Source organism: Solea solea, chromosome 16, assembly GCF_958295425.1.
Source record: "Solea solea chromosome 16, fSolSol10.1, whole genome shotgun sequence".
NCBI lineage: Eukaryota > Metazoa > Chordata > Actinopteri > Pleuronectiformes > Soleidae > Solea > Solea solea.
The window spans coordinates 1,325,001-1,347,500 of NC_081149.1; the positions used below are offsets into that span (position 1 = coordinate 1,325,001).

A 22,500-nucleotide genomic window follows, 5' to 3' on the forward strand; every position below is an offset into this window, starting at 1 on the left:
GTGACGTCCAGCCCGAGGAAAGACAAGGCCTGTGTGATACAGAGACACAGTGGCACGTAGATTAAGCATGAGTGTGAATGAGTGTGAATGACTGAATGAATGTGTGAGTGTGAATGAGTGTGAATGACTGAATGAGTGTGAATGACTGAATGAATGTGTGAGTGTGAATGAGTGTGAAAAAGTGTGTGACTGTGAATGACTGAATGAGTGTGAATGAGTGTGTGTGAATAACGTAATGAGTGTGAAGGAGTGTGTAAGTGTAAATGAGTGTGACTGACTGTGTGTGAGTGTGTGTGAGTGTCAATGACTGTGAATGAGTGTGTGTGAGTGTGTGTGAGTGTGAATGAGTGTGAATGAGTGTGAATGACTGAATGAATGTGTGTGAGTGTGAATGAGTGTGTGACTGTGAATGACTGAATGAGTGTGAATGAGTGTGAAGGAGTGTGTGTGAGTGTGAATGAGTGTGACTGACTGTGTGTGAGTGTCAATGACTGTGAATGAGTGTGTCTAAGAATGTGAATGAGTTTGAATGACTGAATGACTGTGTGTGGGTGTGAATGAGTGTGTGTGAGTGTGAATGAGTGGGTGCGTGTGAATGAGTGTGTGTGTGTGTGAGTGAGTGTGAATGACTGTGAATGAGTGTGAATGAGTGTGAATGAGTGTGTGTGAGAGTGTGAATGAGTTTGAATGACTGAATGACTGTGTGTGGGTGTGAATGAGTGTGTGTGAGTGTAAATGAGTGTGTGCGTGTGAATGTGTGTGTGAATGACTGTGAATGAGTGTGTGTGAATGAGTGTGAATGAGTGTGAATGAGTGTGAATGAGTGTGAATGAGTTTGAATGACTGAATGACTGTGTGTGGGTGTGAATGAGTGTGTGCGTGTGAATGTGTGTGTGAATGACTGTGAATGAGTGTGTGTGAGTGTGAATGAGTGTGAATGAGTGTGAATGAATGTGAATGAATGTGAATGGTCATCAAGATAAGAAAGTGCTACATAAATACAGACCATGTACCTATTATCATAGCTCAGAACCACAATACTTTATTTAACTTCCATAGGGGATTTCGGTGTGTTTCATTTGCTCGTTCAGAATTAAAATAACACTCAGGGACAAAATAAGTATTAGGACTAAAACCCAAAATTAGCAGCAGAACAAGTATACCTTAATATGAAACATTTACATGACCTAAGTATGCGCTCATTAAGTAATATAACTTTGAAGTTCTATGACAGTAAATATAACTGATTAATAAATAGAATGGCTGTAGAATAACAGGTAAAGTTTTTTTTTGTTAGCTGTGTGTCAAATGTTTATATTTGTATATGACACACTTTCTTCAAGTTATCCAAATTTTCCAGTTGGTTCTCATTCATTCCCATAATTCTCATGGATAGTTTAAAGCTAATGTTAAATGTTCTGAAAAGTTTCTGGAAAAATGTACTGGGAAGCTCGGTCCCTTTGCAACCATAAAGCTGACCTAACCCAGCCAGGACCTTTCCTCTGTCTAGAGACAGAGATACAACAAATGATTACTCCATTATTCCCTCTTCTCATTTGTACTTTGTGCGCTGGAGTATCATCAGAGTGCTGTGCTTTAATCTGACCTAACCCTTAAACAAGGGATTACGGTAAAGACGTTCGACTTCACTTACCAAGTCTAACTTGTCTGATTTGAGGCGTATGTGGGGGTCCAGTGTGATCTTGGGTTTGGTTGCCGTTGGTGACCGTTGGCTGGTTGAATCTAGAGGGCAGAAAAAGAAGAAGATGAAGAATGGGGAAATAAAGGCCACGGTGCACCTATAGCTGTCTACATCTTATTTTATATTTCATTTTCTAAATGCATATTTGGCTTTAATCTCATATTACTTCACCATCTGTCTGTCTCTCTGTCTGTCTGACTATCTAGTAAACAACAGAGGGAAAAATATCATTAGATAATCTGTAATATCAGAGGGACAGACAGATGGATTTGGTGGATGTGTGCAGTCGTGGTGACAGGGGAGGAGTGGGTGAATGAGGGATGTGTGGTGAAGGGCAGATGATTAAAAAGGAGAGGAGTGGGGGAAAGGTGGATGATTAAATAGATGAGAGAGGTGGGGTGGGTCAGACAGACAGACAGACAGACAGACAGACACACAGTGCTTAATATTAACTTGATGAATTTGTTTGTCCCACATTCGTACGAGTGTCTGCACACAAGCACATGAGCTGATTCTCTAACCTCCATGTTCCGCTTGTCCTGACCAACACCAGCACCAGCACCAGCACCAAGACCAAGACCAAGACCAAGACCAGTACCAGCATCAACACCAGCACCAGCACCAGCACCAACACCAACACCAGCACCAGCACCAGCACCAGCACCAGCACCAGCACCAACACAAGCACCAGCACCAACACCAACACCAACACCAGCACCAGCACCAGCACCAGCCCCTTTAACTAGTGCTTTAACAACAGCTGTGCTTTAAAGTCACATTTTGATTTGAGGTAAGGAAAGCCCATAATTCCCTGACACATCTGTGACTAATATGATAATCTTTAAAGCTGCTGTCTGTGCAGTGATTGAGTTCCAAACATTGTTAAATAGCTCTGTATTCTGACGGCTCTCACTGATCTATAGTGTTAGCTCAGTGACTTGAGTCACTCTGGCTTCATCCATTTTTTAAAATTTTATTTAAAAATGCATAAATATTGCTCTGCATAATAATAAACTTTTGTCAAGTTTCCATGGTGATTTAAATGCCTTAAAGGAGACATATTATACCCTATTTCCCAAGTTAAAATAGTTCCCTGGTGTCCTAATGAACATGTCTGTGACATGCTTTGGTCAAAATACCATAAGGATGAAGCACCATAGCAGTTCAATAACCCTGCTAAACCCGCCCCTTTCAGAACGCTCGGTTTTGTGCATGGTCCCTTTATATGCAAATGAGACACAAGCAAACACACGCCCACTTCTTCCAGGGGGTTTCTGATTTGTCCTTGTTACAGCGCTCACTCGCTCAGCTCCTGTTCCCTCCAAGTAAACTCAAGCACAGGTAAAGATTATCAAAGGGAAAAAAGGCCCATCTCCAGTGTTTTACACACACACACACATGCAGTAACAGAGACAGAAATTACACATCAAAGGTCAAATGTCAAACCACCATGCATGCTCTGTCAAGACAACGAACACAAACTTCACAGTTGCCCACAGTTTAGAGGCAAATCACTTGAAGAGCGAAGGAAATATATCAAGGAGAAAAAACTATGTTATGGCTGTCTCAAACCTGGACACGGTGCAAAGGACTGTCGTTACAGACTCGTATGTGAAGTGTGTAAGAAAAAACACCCAACTTGTCTGCATGACTTCAACTATGTTAATGACAAATCAGCCAGAAACACCACTCAGAGCAACATGGAACAAGCTGCAACAGCCTTGTCTCTCAACGCAGAAACAAACGATCAATGTGACAACACTTCTATGATAGTACCAGTATGGGTTTCTTCAGAGCAACACCCAGAAATAGAAAAGCTTGTTTATGCGCTCTTGGACACTCAAAGTGACACAGCGTTCATTGATCAAGATGTGTCTAATCATCTCAAGGCTAAGTCCACTCCAATAAGGTTAAGGCTCACTACAATGCTTGGTAAGGATGCTGTTGTGCCAAGTGAACGCATCTCAGGTCTCAAAGTGAGAGGCTACAACTCCTCAGAAACGATCAAACTCCCTCCTGCTTACACTAAAGACTGTATACCAGTGAACCGCTCTCACATTCCTACCTGTGTAACAGCAAGGCAATGGAACCATCTCAAGGAAATAGTGAATGAGATTCCACCAAAGAATGTGAGATTGGCTTATTGATCGGTTACAATTGCTCTAAGGCACTGGCTCCCAGGCAGGTAATCTTAGGAGGAGAAAACGAACCCTATGCAGTCCGTACAGTATTGGGTTGGAGTATTGTAGGCCCCACATCTTCTCACAATGACTATTTAAGCATGTCTACTGTGTGTCACAGAGTTACAGTCAGAGAGCCCCCGCTAGTGACTCCCGCTGATGCACTCAAGGTTCTTGAATCGGACTTCAAGGATGATAACAAGGATAACAAGTCAGTGTCTCATGATGACGTTCTCTTTCTGAACGCGTTAAAGGAAGGCATTTACAAAAACGCAGAAGGACATTATGAAATGCCACTTCCATTTAAGGAGAGACCACACCATCATCAATTTCATGTTTATGAAGCAGATAGAGACTATTTAAGATTTCTGTGGCGGAAAAATGGCAACCTGAACACTGAGCCAAAAGAGTTTCGAATGAAAGTGCACCTTTTCGGCGCCACGTCCTCACCTGGGTGTGCGAATTACGGCTTAAAACATCTCGCTCAAGAAAATGAGACACAGTTTCCCCTCGCCTCACAGTTCATAATGAAGGATTTCTACGTGGATGATGGTGTAACAAGTACGGCAAGCATCAAAGAAGCTATTCAGCTTGCAAAGGAGGCTCAGGCACTCTGCGCATCAGGAGGCCTACGTTTGCATAAGTTTGTAAGCAACGACAAAACAGTGTTGGAAAGCATTCCTGCAACTGAACGTGCCACTCCACAGCATGCGTGTGACCTAGCATTTAATGACTCTAAATTTGAGAGGGCGCTAGGCATTCATTGGCACGTGGAATCTGACACTCTCAGGTTTCGCTTTCACGCCAACGACCAACCTGTTACAAGGCGGGGCATCCTATCTACAGTTGCATCTTTGTACGACCCATTAGGATTCATCTCCCCCTTTGTACTCACAGGAAAAAGAGTGCTTCAAGAGATATGCAAACAAGGCACAGCTTGGGATGATCCCCTTCCCAGTGAACTAAGGCCAGTGTGGGATAACTGGAAAGGCGATTTGGCGAACTTGGAGAAAATCACAATACCACGGTGTTATGTTCCCAAGGACTTTGGTCAAATAGTAAAAACAGAGTTGCATCATTTTTCTGATGCAAGCTCCTATGGTTATGGTCAATGTTCATATTTGAGACATGTAAACCAAGATGACAATGTGCATTGTGCTTTAGTTACAGCAAAGACCAGAGTTGCTCCTATTAAGGTAACGACGATACCAAGACTCGAACTGACAGCTGCTGTTGTCTCCGTTATTGTAAGTAACATGTTAAAGGATGAGCTTGGACTGTCACAGATGGATGAGTATTTCTGGACGGACTCTAAAGTAGTTTTAGGCTACATTAATAACGAGGCACGCTGTTTTCACACATTTGTCTCCAACAGAGTTCAAAGGATAAGGCTTAACAGCTCCCCCCAGCAGTGGAGATACATCGCTTCTGAGCAAAATCCTGCGGACATTGTCTCAAGTCTCGAGTGCAAGTGAGCTCATCACATCTGACTGGTTTAAAGGGCCACGGTTTCTATGGAACAGAGACTTACCTCCAGCGGCAGACATTGACACAAATGTACCACTTGGAGACCCAGAAGTTAAAAAGGTGCATGTGCTGGGCACACTTAAAAGAGAACAGAGTGGTTTAGCAGACAAGCTAACAAAGTTTTCATCATGGTACAAAGCCACTCAAGCCATAGCTCGACTCATTCGCTTTGCTAAAAGAGACAAAACAACAGGCCACACTACGGTTCAAGAAAGACAGAACGCACAATGTGTTATCTTAAAAGACATACAAGCGGCTTCCAGTGATGCAAGCGCTTGGGTAGCCACGTTTTGGCGAACCTCCGGCACATTATCCTGTTTTAATTATTTCTGTTGGCGCTAAAACTCAAACTACGCTATTTTTAATCCGGGTAATGTCCCTGGATCAACTGTGGAGCAAAGCTGCCGGCAAAATGCCTTCAAAAAACACTACCAGAAAGAAAGAAGCACAGGTGGCTTCTTCTCATGTTGACGATGCTACGTTAGCAGGTGCCGCTAGCCCTCCATCTACCTGCCAGGAAGCAGACCCGGGACTGACCAATCTCTCAGAGTTTGAAGGAAGTTACCGAACGGGTCGGTGAGGCTGAGCATAGGATCCTAGTGGTGGAAACCGCTTCGGCTGATACTGAGAAGCGTTTGCTAGCTCTGGAAAAGACGGCTAACGAATTGACGGAGCGTCTCCACGACTACGAAAACATGAGCCGACGCAAAAACCTACGGATCATAGGCCTGCCTGAGAAGCTGGAGGGGACGAATACAACAACGTTTATGGAGACGTGGATACCCCTGATCCTGCAGCTCGACACCAAGTCGGGGCGCATCAAGTTGGAGAGGGCACACAGGCTCCAGGGTCCGGAGACATCCAGGTTTCCCCGTGCTATAATAGCAAGATTTCATAACTTCAGCGGTCGCCAGCGAGTGATGGATGCAGCCAGACGACTGAAGGACATCGGAGTCGACGAAACGAGGATACACTTTTTCCCGGACTTTGCTGCTGCAACACAGAAGAAGCGACGCGAGTTCGACCAGGTGAGGAGAAAGCTGCAGAACATCGAGGGGGCTCGTTACGCCATGATTTACCCTGCTTCATTGAAGATTATTGTGAATAACAGTGTTAAAACGTTTCATTCTCCAGAGCAAGCCTCTGTGTTTGTTGACTCTCTCCAGTGAACAGAAAATATGTATCTGTAACTGAGGGTTATTTTACCAGATGTGTTCAGATGTGGTGTTAAAAGGGCTGTTTATGGTCTTTTGAGTTAATTCAGGAATAATCTTTAAAGCATCGTATAGATACACAGTAATTTTTGTCCAATAAGCTACAGTTGTTAGAAAACTGCAAGTAGTGGGTATTCATGCAATGTCTGCTTTCTGCTGACCAGACAAAACAACAATTCTGCTTCCCGTGGCTGTTAACACAGGGACTTTCGTTGGATTTTACTTTGCCAGGGTAAGGCAAAGGGTCTTTTACCCTAAAAGAGAGGTTGAACTTACTCTCTATGTGCTCTTAATGGTATGGTCCCTGAAGGACCTAGTGTTGGTGTTTGTAAATAGTTTTATTTCAAGTTTGGCCACTGTTTTGTTACAAGTTTACAATGTGCTCAGTCTGATTAGCTTATTCTTATGTATGACAGTGAGTATCTGCAGCAACTTGAGTTATGCCAGAGTCTATTTTATTTAGTGATGAGTATTTCTAGTATCAAACTCTGTACTTGGAATGTACGGGGTATTCATCACACGGTAAAGAGGAAAAAAATTCTTACCTCCCTTAAAAAGGAAGGTGTTGAAATTGCATTGCTGCAGGAAACCCACCTGGAGGATCAGGAACATCTCAAACTGAAACGAGACTGGGTGGGTGAGACTTTTTTTTTCATCCTACACCTCAAACAGTAGAGGTGTGTGTATTCTAATCAACAAGAAATTGCCCTTTAAACTTGAATCCTGTGTCAAGGACAATAATGGACGTTACATTATAATTAAAGGCCTATTATACGGAAAATATATTTCAATTCTCAACGTTTACGCTCCTCCTGGTCACCCTACCGATTTTCTCACAAAGGCATTTTTGGAGTTTGCTGAACTTGAAACTGACTTTTCTGTAGTTGGTGGCTCCGACACTTCTGTCCAAAAGTGCACGGGCTAACGCCGGCTGCAAATTCAAGCTAGCTGTCACGCCACCGGCTTTCTGAGTTTTTCCGGTTCCTTCCTCGTCATGTGGCCCAACAACTCTCTCACCCGGTTTGGTCTCATTTGGATACTGCTGTCATTCTGCCATCATCCTGTGGCAGGACTACTTCATTACTCTGTCGCAGACCTCCTTCGGATCCGCTGGAATGCACCGGAGCCTCCACCACCAGAGCTGCACCATCACCCGGACATCACTCGCCCACCCCTCCGGTGTTACATCCACCGTGGGTCCCGCAGACATCTCCAGCACAATGGCTCCAGTACAGTCAACTCTACTTGGTCCACTTCTCGTCGCTGTCCCAGAAACCTCGGCCGTACCGTCAACCACAACGCATTAGCCGGCCTGGCTAGGTCGGCTAATGCTACTACTGTCAAACACGACACCTCCGCTGTCAACTTCGGTCTGCTCAACATCCGCTCACTCACGAGCAAAGGACACCTCATCCATGATCTCCTCACTGACCGAAAGCTTGACTTTCTCTTTTTAACAGAAACTTGGCAACAGCCGAATGACTTCTCCGCACTCAACGAATCCACTCCTCCCGGTTTTGTTTACATCTGCCGTCCCCGAGGCAACGGCCGTGGAGGAGGTCTCGCGGTAATTCACCGCGAGAAGTGGAAAGTCCTGCCCGTCTCTGTCCCTGCATGTAGCACATTTGAATGCCTTGTTTTTAAGCTTCCTGGACCCACACCAACCATCATCGCCACAGTTTACCGCCCCCCCAAGCCACACAGTGATTTTATCAGTGAATTTTCCACTCTACTCACTTATATATCTACTCTCTCTCCTAATTTAATTCTGCTGGGGGACTTCAATATACACATGGACAATACCAACCTGCCTCTCACTAGAGACTTTGCATCCTGTCTAGACAGTTTCGGAATACAACACCTCATAGATTTCCCCACCCACATTAAAGGACACACACTGGACTTAGTCTGCTGCTCTGGTCTCACCCCCTCCAAACCCCACTGCCAATGCTTTTCCCTGTAACGGACCACTTCCTCCTCACTTTTTTTTTTCTTAAGTATTTTTATTGGGCATTTATAATACAAACAAACAAACAAATATAATTACAGAACAAGTAAACAGACGACAGAAACAGAACATAACAGGTTGACAAAATTAAAACAAAACCCACCCCTCACCCCCTGGAGAAGACCCAAATGGAAAATATCATAAGAACCCTGCTACGCATAAGAGACCGAATATTAAGTTGGGTTTGTATCAGCAAGGTACTGTATCAAAGGTTGCCAAGTCGCGTCAAAATGTTGGAGACTGTCTTTCAGAACATATCTTATTCTTTCCAGATGGAGCGTATTAGTCAATTCATCCAGCCACATCTTAGATGTTGGTGCGTTTACACTCTTCCATAACGTAAGAATAATTTTTTTCGCTATTATAAGACCATATGAAATAAAACATTGTTGTGCTTTGTTTAATTTCTGAAAGGTTTCAGACACCCCGAGAATAATAAGTAAGGGTTCTGGCTTTATCACAAATCTCATAACCTCGGACATTATATCAAAAACACCAGACCAGAAAGAGTAAATTTTGGGGCATAGTGCATAACTATGAAGATGGGTTGCAATGGAAGATTTGCATTTATCACACACAGGTGATACTTCTGGATATATATTATGTAATTTTTCCTTTGAGAAATGGAGCATGTGTATAATTTTAAATTGAATAAGACAGTGTCTTGCATTATGTGAGCAAGTGTTGATCTTCTCAAGGGCTTTGTCCCATAGATCATCTGTGATCGGTTCACCAAATTGTTTCTCCCATTTGCGTCTATGTATATAGGCAGGGGGGGGACTAAATGACAGGAGATTATTATAGATACGTGTTATCAACTTAGGTTCATATATCGGCAATTTCAGACAGTCATCTATTAATGTTTTTGTTTCGGTCTGAAAATCCTCCAAATGTCTACGTATATAATCTCTGATTTGCAGATAATGAAAGAATTGATTACTTTCCAGTCCAAATTTCTGCTGTAATTGAGAAAACGAGGCAAATACACCTTGTATATACAGATCTCTAACACATTTAATACCTTTCTGATTCCACCTAGAGAAGGCTCCACCCAAACCAGACGGGGCAAAAGTGGGGTTTCTATCTATGGGTAATAGAGAGGATATGGCTTTAAGATTATAACTGGATTTGATTTGTTTCCAAATACAAATCATGTTATGGATAATAGGATTGTTGTTATATAATGATCTACTGATTTTAGTAGGCGCTAATAGAATTGTTGCCAATGAATATGGATGGCATTCATCTTGTTCCATCAGTAGCCAATTAGGTGGGGACTTTGTGGCGTTCAGCCAGAAAATAAAAGTCTTAATCGCTGAGGCCCAGTAGTAAAACAGAAAATTTGGGAGTGCTAATCCTCCTGCAGATTTAGCCCTGCAGAGATATTTCTTACCTATTCTGGGAGCTTTGTGTCCCCACAAAAAAGGAGTAATTAAGGAGTCTAAATGTTTAAAAAATGTTTTTTTAAGGAATATCGGGATATTATAAAACAGATATAATAACTGTGGGAGGAAGACCATCTTAACCGCATTTATTCTTCCGATCATCGAAATTGGGAGTGCATCCCAAAACAATAACCTAGAGCGTAGTTTTTCTATTAAAGGAGGAAAGTTTTGTTGGAAGAGAGAGGAATACTGTCTTGTCACTTCTATTCCTAAATAGGTGAATTTATCCAAGGAGATTTTAAATGGGAGATTAATTAGGAAAGTCAGATCATCCCTGTGAACTGGCATCAAGACACTTTTTGTCCAATTAATCCGATATCCAGCGAAAGTACCGAATAATTTGATTTTATCTAATAATACCGGAATAGTCATTTGTGGACGTGTTAAATAAAGAAGAATATCATCTGCATACAAAGATATTTTACTAATTGTTCCTTTAGTGGTGTATCCAAGTATCTGAGGGTCAAGTCTAATACTTTGAGCCAGTGGTTCGATAGCAAGAGCAAAGATTAGAGGGGAAAGGGGGCAACCCTGCCTCGTCCCCCTACATAACTGAAACGGGGAGGATAATGTTCGGTTGGTTAGAATTTGGGCTGTCGGGTTTTTGTAGATAATTTTAATTAGTGATAAAAAACCATCTCCGAGATTGAATCTACTGAGAACTTCAAATAAGTATCGCCACTCAATCTGATCAAATGCCTTTTCAGCATCAAGTGCAAGTATAACAAGATCAGAGTGTGGTTCCCTTCTTGTGTACATAATATTAAAAAGGCGCCTCAGATTGAAAGTAGAGTTTCTGTTAGGTACAAAACCCGTCTGGTCTGGGTGAACTAACCCCCCCAACAAGGGGCTCAGTCTGTTAGCTAATATTTTGGCAAATAGCTTCCCATCAACATTTAGGAGAGAAATAGGGCGATAAGCACCTACTTCCTGTGGATCTTTCCCTTTCTTGTGAATTACCGTAATCACAGCTTCAGTTAAAGTTGGTGGTAGAGCACCTCTCTCTTGAGCATGTTTGAATACCTTTAATAAATAAGGAGATAACTTCTCACCATACTTTTTATATAATTCTCCAGGGAGTCCGTCAGGACCTGGTGATTTATTACCTTTTAACGAGGCAATAGTAGACTGAACCTCTTTGATTGTGAGCTCAGCATTCAGTGATTTACAATCTTCAACACCTAACTTGGGTAGGTTACATTTATCTAGAAAAGTATTAATAATATCAGGTTCTGAAGTGGATTTAGAAGTATACAAGTCTTTGTAAAATTCGAGGAACCTGTTGTTGATATCTCTAGGTTTTGTGAGTAACGTGTTATCACAGGCTTTGACCTTATGTATTGTCCTATCATTCTCCATTTTTCGGAGCTGACGAGCTAACAATTTATGCGGTTTATCCCCAAATTCAAAGAACCTTTGTCTGGTATACAGGAATGCTTTACTAATCTTCACAGACATAATTTGATTGTATTCATATTTCAAAGTTGTTATTTTTCTGTGCAGATTTGTAGATGGGGAACGAGCATTTTCCTGATCCAGTGCTTTGATCTGTTCTTCCAGGTCTTTTAATTTGGACATATTTTCTTTTCTCCTTGATGCTTCAAATGAGATTATGCTACCTCTAATATAGGCTTTAAACGCCTCCCAGAGAGTGGAGGGAGAAGTCTCCGGAATATCATTCATCTCAAAATACAATGAGATTTGATCTTTTAGGTAATCACAAAATCTTTTATCAGTAAGCAGGTGAGGATTTAATCTCCAAGAGGTATGCGGTTTATCTATGTGGTCTAAACATATTGAAAAGGAAAGTGGGCTATGATCTGAAATTACAATACTATGATACCGAACATCCACTACAAAAGGTACCAGTTTGGCATCAACTAGGAAGTAGTCTATCCTACTATAAGAATTATGCACAGGTGAAAAGAATGAATAATCGCGACCTGAGGGGTTCATCATCCTCCATATGTCTAGGATATTTGTGTTATTCATATATGTATTAAGGAATTCACTTGAGGCATTTCTGGGAGGTTTCGTCGAGGAGGATCTATCTAGATATGCATCCAAAACGGTGTTAAAATCTCCTCCTATTATCAAATTAGTCTGTGACATATCCGGTATTAATGCAAAGATTTTCTGAAAAAATATAGGATTATCTGTGTTAGGTGCGTACATATTCACTAGGGTGAGGGAGATATTCTGAATCTCTCCAATCACTATAACATAACGACCCTCTTTGTCGGTTATTGTTTTTTTCGGCAAAAAAGGTACACCTTTTCTGATTAAAATTGCTGCGCCTCTTGCTTTGGAAGAAAACGCTGAGTGAAAGATCTCTCCTATCCACTTTGTCCTGAGCCTGCCATGTGATTTATTATTCAGATGGGTCTCTTGTAAAAACATAATATCCGAGGTCAGTGATTTAAGATGGGACAAAACCTTCCCTCTTTTGACTGGATTATTAACTCCCCGCACATTCCAACTGGAAAAAGTGAGATTTTTTTTCTCCTTGTTGCTATCATTCATAGTACCCCGCGTATTGGTATTGGTAATCAATTTCTGTAAGGTCTTCTCGTCTCTTCCATCCCACTGCAGCTTCTTTCCCCAACCCAAATCTCCCTCCCCAGGTCAACCTGAACAACATATTAATAAAAAAAACAAAATAACATACTCTAGCCAATTCAAAGTGAATGGCGCGAGCCTTCTTAGGGAAGCAAAAAACAAAAACTGATAACTAAGGTTACTTCCACACCTACTGGTGGCCTGTGTTAACTTCAAAATTGGTTCATTAGCTCTGAAACTTAATAATAAAGAAATTTAAATATGAGAAAGGGAACGAACAACCACACAGGGGTATGCACGCACACACCCCCATTCATACAAGCACGTCTATCATCACGTTTCACATGAACAAGGGAGACGTAGAGTTAAACACAAATGCACTCCCCAAACCTGAACTGTGCATTCAAAACGTTTTTGTTTTTTGTTTTTTTTGTTTGACCAGAACATCTTATGCAGCATATACACATAAACAACTTTGGAAATTATCCAAATCAAATGAACATATTTCTATTTTTGTTATTTCTTCTCTGCCATTTAAAATTGAAATCACCTTTGATTACAATCTGAAGGGGTAAGCATCCAAAAATTAGTCTTAAGCCCTGGAAATAAACATATAGCTGCTTGAACATTGCTAGAGTTTTAGAAACAAGAGGTAATTGTGGATCACACTGGGCAACACACTTAAGACATAAAGCTGAATATAACCATAGAGCTCAATAAAATGAATAAATGAATAACGCTAACACTGAGAAGGAGAGATTCTTGTCGGATAATAACAATACAGTAACGTTATCTATATCATAAAGGATACAGTGTAGCAACCCACGACTTCCACACTACGCATGTATGTTCTTACCGTCAGACTCTAGTTGTATGTAGTTAGGCAGTTATGTTTGGTTTGTTTTGTTTTTGGGCAGGTAACAGTTGTTGTGGTAAAAAAAACAAAAAACTATTCCTGAGATCCATGATTAATCAGTCCGCTGCAGCTGTAGATGACCCCGAACCAGAGAGTCGCTCCGCGTACTCCTCAGCTTTTTTAGGGTCTGTGAAGGATGCCTGTGTACCATTGTGTGTGACCAGGAGTCTTGCGGGGTAAAGTAGGCCATACCTGACGCCGGGCTTGTCGCGCAATAGCTCCCTGGCACGGTTGAATAGAGCCCGTCGCTTAGCCACAGTCGGAGGATAGTCGGGGAATATTTGAATCCTCTTGTCTCTGAAGTAAAGTTGCTTCGCTGCGCTGGCTTTCCGTAGAATGTCCTCAAGCACATGATAATAGTGTAGCCTCAGGATGAAGGGTCTGGGGGGCTCTCGAGGGTCGGGGCTTCTCCGGAGGGTCCGATGCACTCGGTCAATAAGTGGCTTCTCATCCAAAGATAGCACATCTTTTAGCAGGTCAGCTACGAAGTCGCGCGGCCTGGGTCCTTCTACCCCCTCGGGAACTCCGATGATTCTAATGTTGTGCCTCCTGGATCTGCCCTCTAAATCCTCACATTTTTCAGTCAGTTTCCCCACTTCAGAATTCAGTCGTGTTACCTGGCGTTGGAGAGCAGTGACATCGTCGGAGTGGAGTGAGGCTGACTTCTCTAGCTCTGTAATAGTCTTCTCGTGCGAGGCCGTGGCTTCTTTAAGTGTTGAAATGGATGTTTGAATTTCCTTTTTAGTAGTAGCCAGCTCCTCTCTCAGCTCAGTGCAAACCGTTTGTATACGTACATCTATGGAGGCACATATATCGTTCTTTATCTGAGTGACTTCATTTCGCAGGTTAGCGATAGCAGCTAGTATTTCACGATTAGGTGGGTCCGCCTCGTCAGTCATATCAACAGGTAGAGGTGTGTTACTCGGGCCCGAGGGTTGGTCGGGGCCTGTTTCTTGTTGATCGTTTTTCCTACTTTTCACCTTTTTTGACATACTTTCCTTACATTGGTCTCTGTAATGTACTTGTGTGTATCTTATTGCGTCGTTCCGAGGATTTTAAGAGCGGATTTACAAAAGTTTAGTGTTTTAATAAAGATAAAGTTATCAGAGCTCGCGCGAACACGTCTTACTCCTCCATCGCTCAACAGCGCCCCCCACTTCCTCCTCACTTTTAACGCCACACTCCGCCTTTCTACTCTCAAATCCCCCCGTCTCATTTCATTTCGTAATATTAAGGACATTAACATCAACACTCTCTGCTCCATTATCGACAGTTTTCAGACCCCAGACTCCCTCTCCAACCCAGATGAACTGGTCGCTCTTTATAACACCTGCCTCACCAACACGCTCACCTCTCTCGCCCCCCTGAAAACCCGATCTGTGTCCTTTTCTGCATCTGCCCCCTGGTTTACCCCCGAGCTTAGATCCATGAAATCCAAAAACCGTCAACTGGAGCGACTTCACAAAAGAACTGGTCTCACCATCCACAAGGACATGTACACTACCCATATCACACAATATAAGGACCTAATCTCACAAACCAAAACCAGTTATTACTCCTGCCTCATCCTCTCCAACGAAGGAAACTCAAAAACCCTCTTCTCTGTCATGAACAAAATCCTCCAGCCACCCAATTCTCTACCCCTCCACCTGTATTCCACAGAAACCTGCAACTCCATAATGGACTATTTTAACCAGAAAATTCATAACATCCATCAGCACCTACATCACAATTCACCACCTCTCTCCCCATCTGAACCCTCTCCTCTTTGTCATCTCTTCTCCAGTTTTCTTCTTCCCACTACCTCCGAAATCTCCGACCTCATACACAAATCAAAGCCCACCACATGTCAGCTCGATCCCCTCCCCACAACCCTAGTCAAATCCTGCTCCTCCTCCCTGCTCCCCCTCATATCTGCTATTATCCACTCCTCACTCTCATCCGGAATAGTCCCTTCACTTTTCAAAACTGCCGCTGTCACCCCCATATTAAAGAAACCCTTTACATAACCTCCGCCCCATTTCTAACCTTACCTTTCATTTCTAAAATCCTCGAAAAAACTGTTGCCACCCAACTCCACTCTCACCTATCTCTCCATTCACTCTACGAGCCCTTCCAGTCTGGTGTCCGCCCCCGTCACAGCACAGAGAACGCCCTTATCAAAATCACCAACGACCTCCTCATTGCAGCTGATTCTGGTTCTGTCTCCATCCTCATCCTCCTCGATCTGAGTGCTGCCTTTGACACCATCTCACACCCCATCCTCCTCAGTAGACTCTCCTCCATTGGCCTCTCCCACACTCCCCTCAGCTGGTTCCACTCTTACCTCACAGGCCGCACTCAGTTTGTACAGCTCAAATCTTTCACTTCAAAACCTTCCCCAGTCACTACAGGTGTGCCCCAGGGATCTGTCCTGGGGCCCCTTCTCTTCATCATCTATCTCCTCCCCCTCGGCCACATCCTCCGTAAATTCAATATCCAGTTCCACTGCTTCGCGGATGACACCTAGCTCTACTTTTCTTGCAAACCAAATTCCACACTACCACCCCCCTCCCTCACCTCTTGTCTCTCTGAGCTAAAAACCTGGTTCACCTCAAACTTCCTTAAATTAAACTGCAATAAAACTGAACTCCTCCTCCTCGGCACTAAATCCACCCTATCTAAAGTTAACAGCTTCTCCCTCACCATTGAAAGCTCCTCAGTTTCCCCCTCCCCTCAGGTAAAGAGTCTGGATGTCATCCTCGACAGCACACGCTCCTTTCACTCACACATCAACATCACTACCCGCACCGCTTATTTCCATCTCCGCAACATCAACAGACTCCGCCCCTCCCTCACCCCCCACTCCACAGCCGTCCTTGTTCACAGTCTCGTCACCTCCCGTCTTGACTACTGTAATTCTCTTCTCTATGGCCTCCCCCAAAAGTCTCTCCATAAACTGCAACTGGTCCAAAACTCAGCCCGTATCATCACAAAGACCCCCTCACACCACCACATCACCCCCGTCCTCCAGCACCTCCACTGGCTCCCTGTCAAACACCGCATCAACTACAAACTCCTCCTGTACACATACATGGCCATCCACAACCTTGCCCCTCCCTACCTGTCTGATCTCCTGCACATCATCATCCCCACTCGTTCCCTCAGATCCTCCTCCTCCATCCACCTCTCTGTGCCCCCTGCCCGCCTCAGCACTATGGGGGGCAGAGCCTTCAGCCACTCTGCTCCTCAGCTCTGGAACTCACTACCACCTGACCTCCGTAACTGTCCACCTCTTTAAATCACGACTGAAAACTCACCTGTTCCGGACCGCCTACTCCCTCTAACTCCCCCTGCTATCACCACCACTTCCCCGAAGTTATTGTGTTGATTTTATGTGCTCCTTTTTTTTTTATTTTTTTTACGAAATTTTGTGATTTTAATTCATCTTGTTTGTAAAGTGTCCTTGAGTGACCTGAAAGGCGCTTTTAAATTAAATGTATTATTATTATTATTATTATTTGGAGAACTGTGCATCCTGATTTAAAAGAGTTTACATTCTTTTCCAGTGCTCACAGAACTAGCTCCAGGATAGATTACTTTTTTGTTCCTAAACTGATGCTATCATCTGTGGTATCTTGTGAAATAGGTGTTATTTCTGTTTCCGATCACAGTCAGGTATTTTTACAATTGATGTTTAACGAAAAACAAGGTTTTACTAAGTCTTGGAGGTTCAACCCACATCTACTCAGCGACCCCAAATTTGTTTCGTATTTTAAGTCAGAATTTAAAATCTTTTACTCCATAAATAATACTCCAGATATTTCCCCCTCTGTGTTGTGGGAAACCTGTAAAGTGTATGCCAGGGGCCTGATTATCTCCTATTCCAAAAGTACAAAACGCAAATCTCTGGAAGCCCAAATTAAACTAGAGGGTGAATTATCCAATCTTGAAAAGATGTACACTAAATATCCATCTGAGGCTAATATGAAGGCTATGCTGGCCACAAAGGCATCTCTAAATTCTCTGCTTACTCACAAAGCTGAGCAAAGTATTAGGTTCGCTAAACACAGGCTATACGAGTATGGCAATAAACCGAATAAATACCTTGCAAGATTGGTAAATAGGAAGAGTGACTCTCAGACAATTTCTTCTATTAAAGACACAAATGGATCTACTTAATTTGATACAAACAATATTAATAGGGTGTTTAGAGATTTTTATAGTAAGCTCTACACCAGTGAGGAGTCCTCAGGAGTACAGGATTTAATTGATAAATTCATGTCTAAACTCACTCTACCTAAACTAACGGATGAACAAAGACGACCCTACAGTCAGGAAAAGCTCCAGGCCCTGACGGCCTTAGTTGCGAATTTTATAAAGAATTTATGTCCGAACTTATAGACCCGTTTCTGGAGATGCTGAATGATTCATTTATTATAGGATCTTTACCTAAATCCCTCACTGAAGCTAATATCAGTCTCATACTTAAAAAGGGGAAACCAGCTGATGAATGCGCCTCGTATTCATAAGCCTGTTAAATGTTGATTTTAAGATACTTTCTAAAATACTAGCTCGGCGCCTTGAGAAGGTACTTCCTAACATTATTAATGTCGATCAGTCGGGATTCGTTGTTGGCAGGAACTCTTGTAATAATATAAGAAGACTGTTAAATGTAATTCAACTGTCGCAGAAACTCCCCCGCATGGTGATAAGTCTAGACGCCGAAAAGGACTTCGACAGAGTCGAATGGTCATTTCTTTTCTCTGCTCTTGATACCTTTGGGTTGGGGGAAACATTCTGCAGCTGGGTTAAACTCTTATATAACAGACCACTTGCAGCTGTTCGTATTAATGGGCAGACTTCCTCTTACTTTCCCCTGGGCAGGGGCACCAGACAGGGGTGTCCCCTGTCCCCGCTGCTGTTCGCCATAGTTATAGAACCTCTCGCGGAAGCTATAAGGAATAGCCCAGATATTGCTGGAATCTGTGCTGGTGATAAAGATCATAAAATAGCCTTATACGCTGATGATATTTTACTTTTTGTAACTAACCCACAGACATCTGTACCAGCTGTTTTGGAAATAGTGAATCAATTTAGTAAGTTCTCAGGGTAGAAAATTAATTTTTCTAAATCTGAGGTTATGCCTCTAGGTAACCCTCTTTGCTCCACTCCATTTCCATTTAAATGGTCACCCGAAGGTTTCACTAATCTGGGGATTTCAATTACTCCGTCACTTGAAGCACTGTACAAGGCCAATTTTGTGCCTCTTCTTAAACGCATCAGGGATGATCTAGACAGTTGGATCTCTCTACCACTGTCTCTGTTGGGGAGGATTTCCTTGCTCAAAATTAATATCTTGCCGAGACTCCTTAATCATTTTCAAATGGTCCCTATTTTACTTAATAATAAAACTATTAAGAGGGTTAACAGCTGTTTTAGTACATTTATTTGGAACAGAAAGAAGCCACGACTGAAGACGGCTAAGCTACAGATGTCTGTGGAGAAAGGTGGCCTAATATAATAATGGTCCCTAATATTAGACTTTATCAGCTTGCTGCACAGTTTCGCTACATAGTTGATTGGATTAATGGTGACTCAGAATCAGTTTGGTTGAATCTAGAAACACTTAACGCAGGCAACCCTTTGCCAAGCTTGTTATTTGCCCTAGACTTAAAAAAAATTAAGAGTGTCTTAGTTGATAATGTTATAGTTAAAACGACTCTGCAAACCTGGCAAACAGTAAAGAAGCTGGAGGGTTGTGCAAATACATTGTCTTCTCTGGCTCCTATACACCGTAACATTGATTTTGCCCAAGCCGGCGCAGGTGGTGGATTTAGTATTTGGAGAGATAGAGGGGTCTTAACCCTGGGGCATTTATTTCATGAAGGAGTGATGCTCCCATTTACAGAAATTGAAAAGAAATATAACCTACCCCCACATAATTGCTTCAGGTTTTTCCAAGTCCGTAGCTTCATTCAGGGAAAAAGCAGCCATGTCTTTGACCATCAGATTTCAAAAATAGAGCGCCTGCTTCTCAACAGGGGAAAGACATCGGTCCTTGGCCAGGGGTATATTGAACTTAATCTTGCCACTAATATTAATACAGACTATCTGCAGCAGGTGTGGAATAATGATCTTAACCTCAGAATGGATGAAACAACATGGACAGAAATTTGGCAACTGGCAAAAGAGATTTCTATTTGTAACAGAACCAGAGAAACCCAGTTTAGGATCCTGCATCGCTTACAGATCACCCCCCAGCTGAGACATAAGATAAATCCGAGTTTGACGGACATGTGCTCGAAGTGTCACGTGGAGGTGGGGAGTTACAGGCATTGTGTGTGGTCATGTGTTCATATTGAGGACTTCTGGCATAAAATTAATGATAAACTTAATTAGATTTTTGATGTCCATCTTGACCTTGATCCTCAGGCTCTGCTCCTTGGTTTACCCAGCCCTCACATTAAAGGCTCTGATCAAAGAAGGCTGTTTAATGTTCTTACATTTGCGGCCCGGAAAAATGTACTCCTTAAATGGATTGATGATACACCTCCTACGATTATAGGATGGCATAAACTGATATTTGAGTTAATACCAATGGAATATCTAACATACATATTCAAATGACACCCTTGTTTAAATATGCTGGTAAAAGACTCACAAATATTGTTTTAAAGGGAATGGTCGATTGCACTGCCAGTTGGCAAAATGACATCTTTGGGCTGTGAGACTAGATTTCCTCTTACTTGGTGATTAATGGTTATTTATTGATTACTCATGTTTTGTCTTGTGAAAGTTTGTTAAGATTCTAAATCTTTTGATTTATGAAAATTTGTATCCTTTTTTTTTACTTGTTTTTCTTGAAATGGTTAGTTGTTGCATCACTGTCAATTGTAATGGACTGAGCACTCCTGTGTGCAAATATCTACTCAGATGCTACGACACCTCCCTCAATACACCTGTATAATTGTATGCAATTGTTCCCAGGGAGGTCGTGGGATGGGAATTTCAGGAATCTCACACATATGTGATTTTAGTGGCCACTGTTTGTTTGTTTGTTTGTTTTTGTTTGTTTGCCTGTAATTTGTTCACTTTGTATGTTTATGGAAAAACCAAAATAAAAATATTATAAAAAAAATAAAAAAAAGACATACAAGCAAGCGAATATGCAAATGAGATAAAGATGCTCAAAGATGGAAAGGCACTTCCTCACAAAGGCAAGTTGGTTCAAATGGACACTTTTCTCGACAGTGATGGACTGCTTAAGGTGGGAGGAAGGCTCAAAAATGCATCATCCTCCTCCACATTGAAACACCCAGTGATAGTTCCCAAAGGTCACCATGTTACTCAGCTGTAAATAGCTCATTTCCACAGTAAAGTGCAACACCAAGGGAAAGGGCTGACAATCAATGAGATCAGATCAAACGGATTTTGGGCAAACTTTTGTGTCAAACTTTGTGCACCAGTGTGTAAAGTGTCGCAGACTCAGGAGAGGCACAGAGGATCAAAAAATGATCTCCCAACACAGCGTTTGGATCCAACTCCGCCATTCACCTTTTGTGGAATGGATTGTTTTGGTCCCTTTCTTACCAAACAAGCTCGCAAGGTGCAGAAGCGTTATGGACTTCTGTTTACATGCTTTTGCTGCAGAGCAGTGCACATAGAAATGTTGGACGACATGACTGCAGACGCTTTCATCAATGCTCTCCGCTGTTTTATAGCCATAAGAGGAGCGGTCAGTGAAATAAAGTGTGATCAAGGAAGCAACTTTGTTGGTGCAAAAAATGAACTGCAAGAAGCTTTGAAGCAAGTGAACTCCAATCGTATTGCCACATTTCTTGCTGAAAAACAATGCGATTTCAAAATGCATACTCCTCATTCAAGTCATACAGGAGGTGTATGGGAAAGACAGATCCGGACCGTTCGGAACATTCTGCGCTCAACGGCTTCCCTTTCATCAGGCAGAATGGACGACGCATCCCTACGGACATTCTTTTAAGAGGCAATGGCAATCGTGAACAGCAGGCCTCTTACCGTGGACAACTGAAGTGACCCAAACAGCCCAGAACCGTTGACTCCAAATCACCTACTAACTATGAAGACAAAGGCAGCCCTGCCCCCTCCAGGTGAATTCATCAGAGAGGACGTTTATGCACGTAAAAGGTGGCGGCAGGTGCAGTACTTGTCAGAACAGTTTTGGACCCGTTGGAAAAAGGAGTATCTTTCAAACATTGCGACAAGGCAGAAATGGCACACTCCTAGAAGAAATTTGAAGCTCGGAGACATTGTCATGGAGAAGATGGACGATCTACCGCGCAATGAATGGAGATTAGCACGGGTAATGGATACGGTAGTTGACAAAGACGGACTTGTTAGGAAGGTAAAGCTTCGCTTTGGAGGAAGGAAGATGGAGAAAGGACAATGTTCCGGAAAACATTCTATTATGGAACGCCCGGTGCAGAAACTGGTTCTGCTCCTAGAAGCACCTCAACATCGTTCGGAGTTTAAGGTTTATTCTTTCATGCGGACTTTGTGTGTTGAAAGAATTTAAAAGGTTATGTCATTTCTTACCAAGAAATCATTATCGCTTCATTTTGTTACCAGTTAAGCTCTAATGATTTGGTGGGAGTGTAAATGACCTTGTTGTCACTGTGTCATTTTATTTTGAAATAATAGTTCTCATGCTTTTAATTTGAAATATGCTAATGTGGAAACCGGAAATAAGTAACGTAAAGCGGATGAAACCGTCGAAAAACAACTATTCAGACCATTACGGAGAAAAGCACATGTTTGGTCAGGAGTAGTTTGTTTGTTTGTTTTATTTAGCTTAAGCTTCATCAGCACCCGGTCAATGAGGGAACAAGGTTTGTAGAGTTTATTGAGTTAAGTGAGTTTATTGTGTGTTAATATACTTTTCAGGGAGTTTATTCTATTTGTAAATAATAACTTTTTCGCCCACTAGATAGC

At 42.4% G+C, this 22,500-nt stretch overlaps 1 protein-coding gene across 2 annotated transcripts in view; it reads right to left on the reverse strand.

Annotated features, from left to right (window-relative positions):
* Positions 1-22,500, reverse strand: part of si:dkeyp-72e1.9 (syntaxin-binding protein 4) — a 74,395-nt gene that overhangs the window by 4,581 nt on the left and 47,314 nt on the right. For both annotated transcript variants that reach the window (XM_058653227.1, XM_058653228.1), the window contains exons 12-13: positions 1,655-1,743; positions 1-29 (exon numbers count right to left, since the gene is read on the reverse strand). The exon at positions 1-29 is cut by the window's left edge and continues 68 nt beyond it. In XM_058653227.1, coding sequence (XP_058509210.1) covers positions 1-29; positions 1,655-1,743 — 118 coding nt within the window. The remainder of the gene's footprint in view (positions 30-1,654; positions 1,744-22,500) is intronic.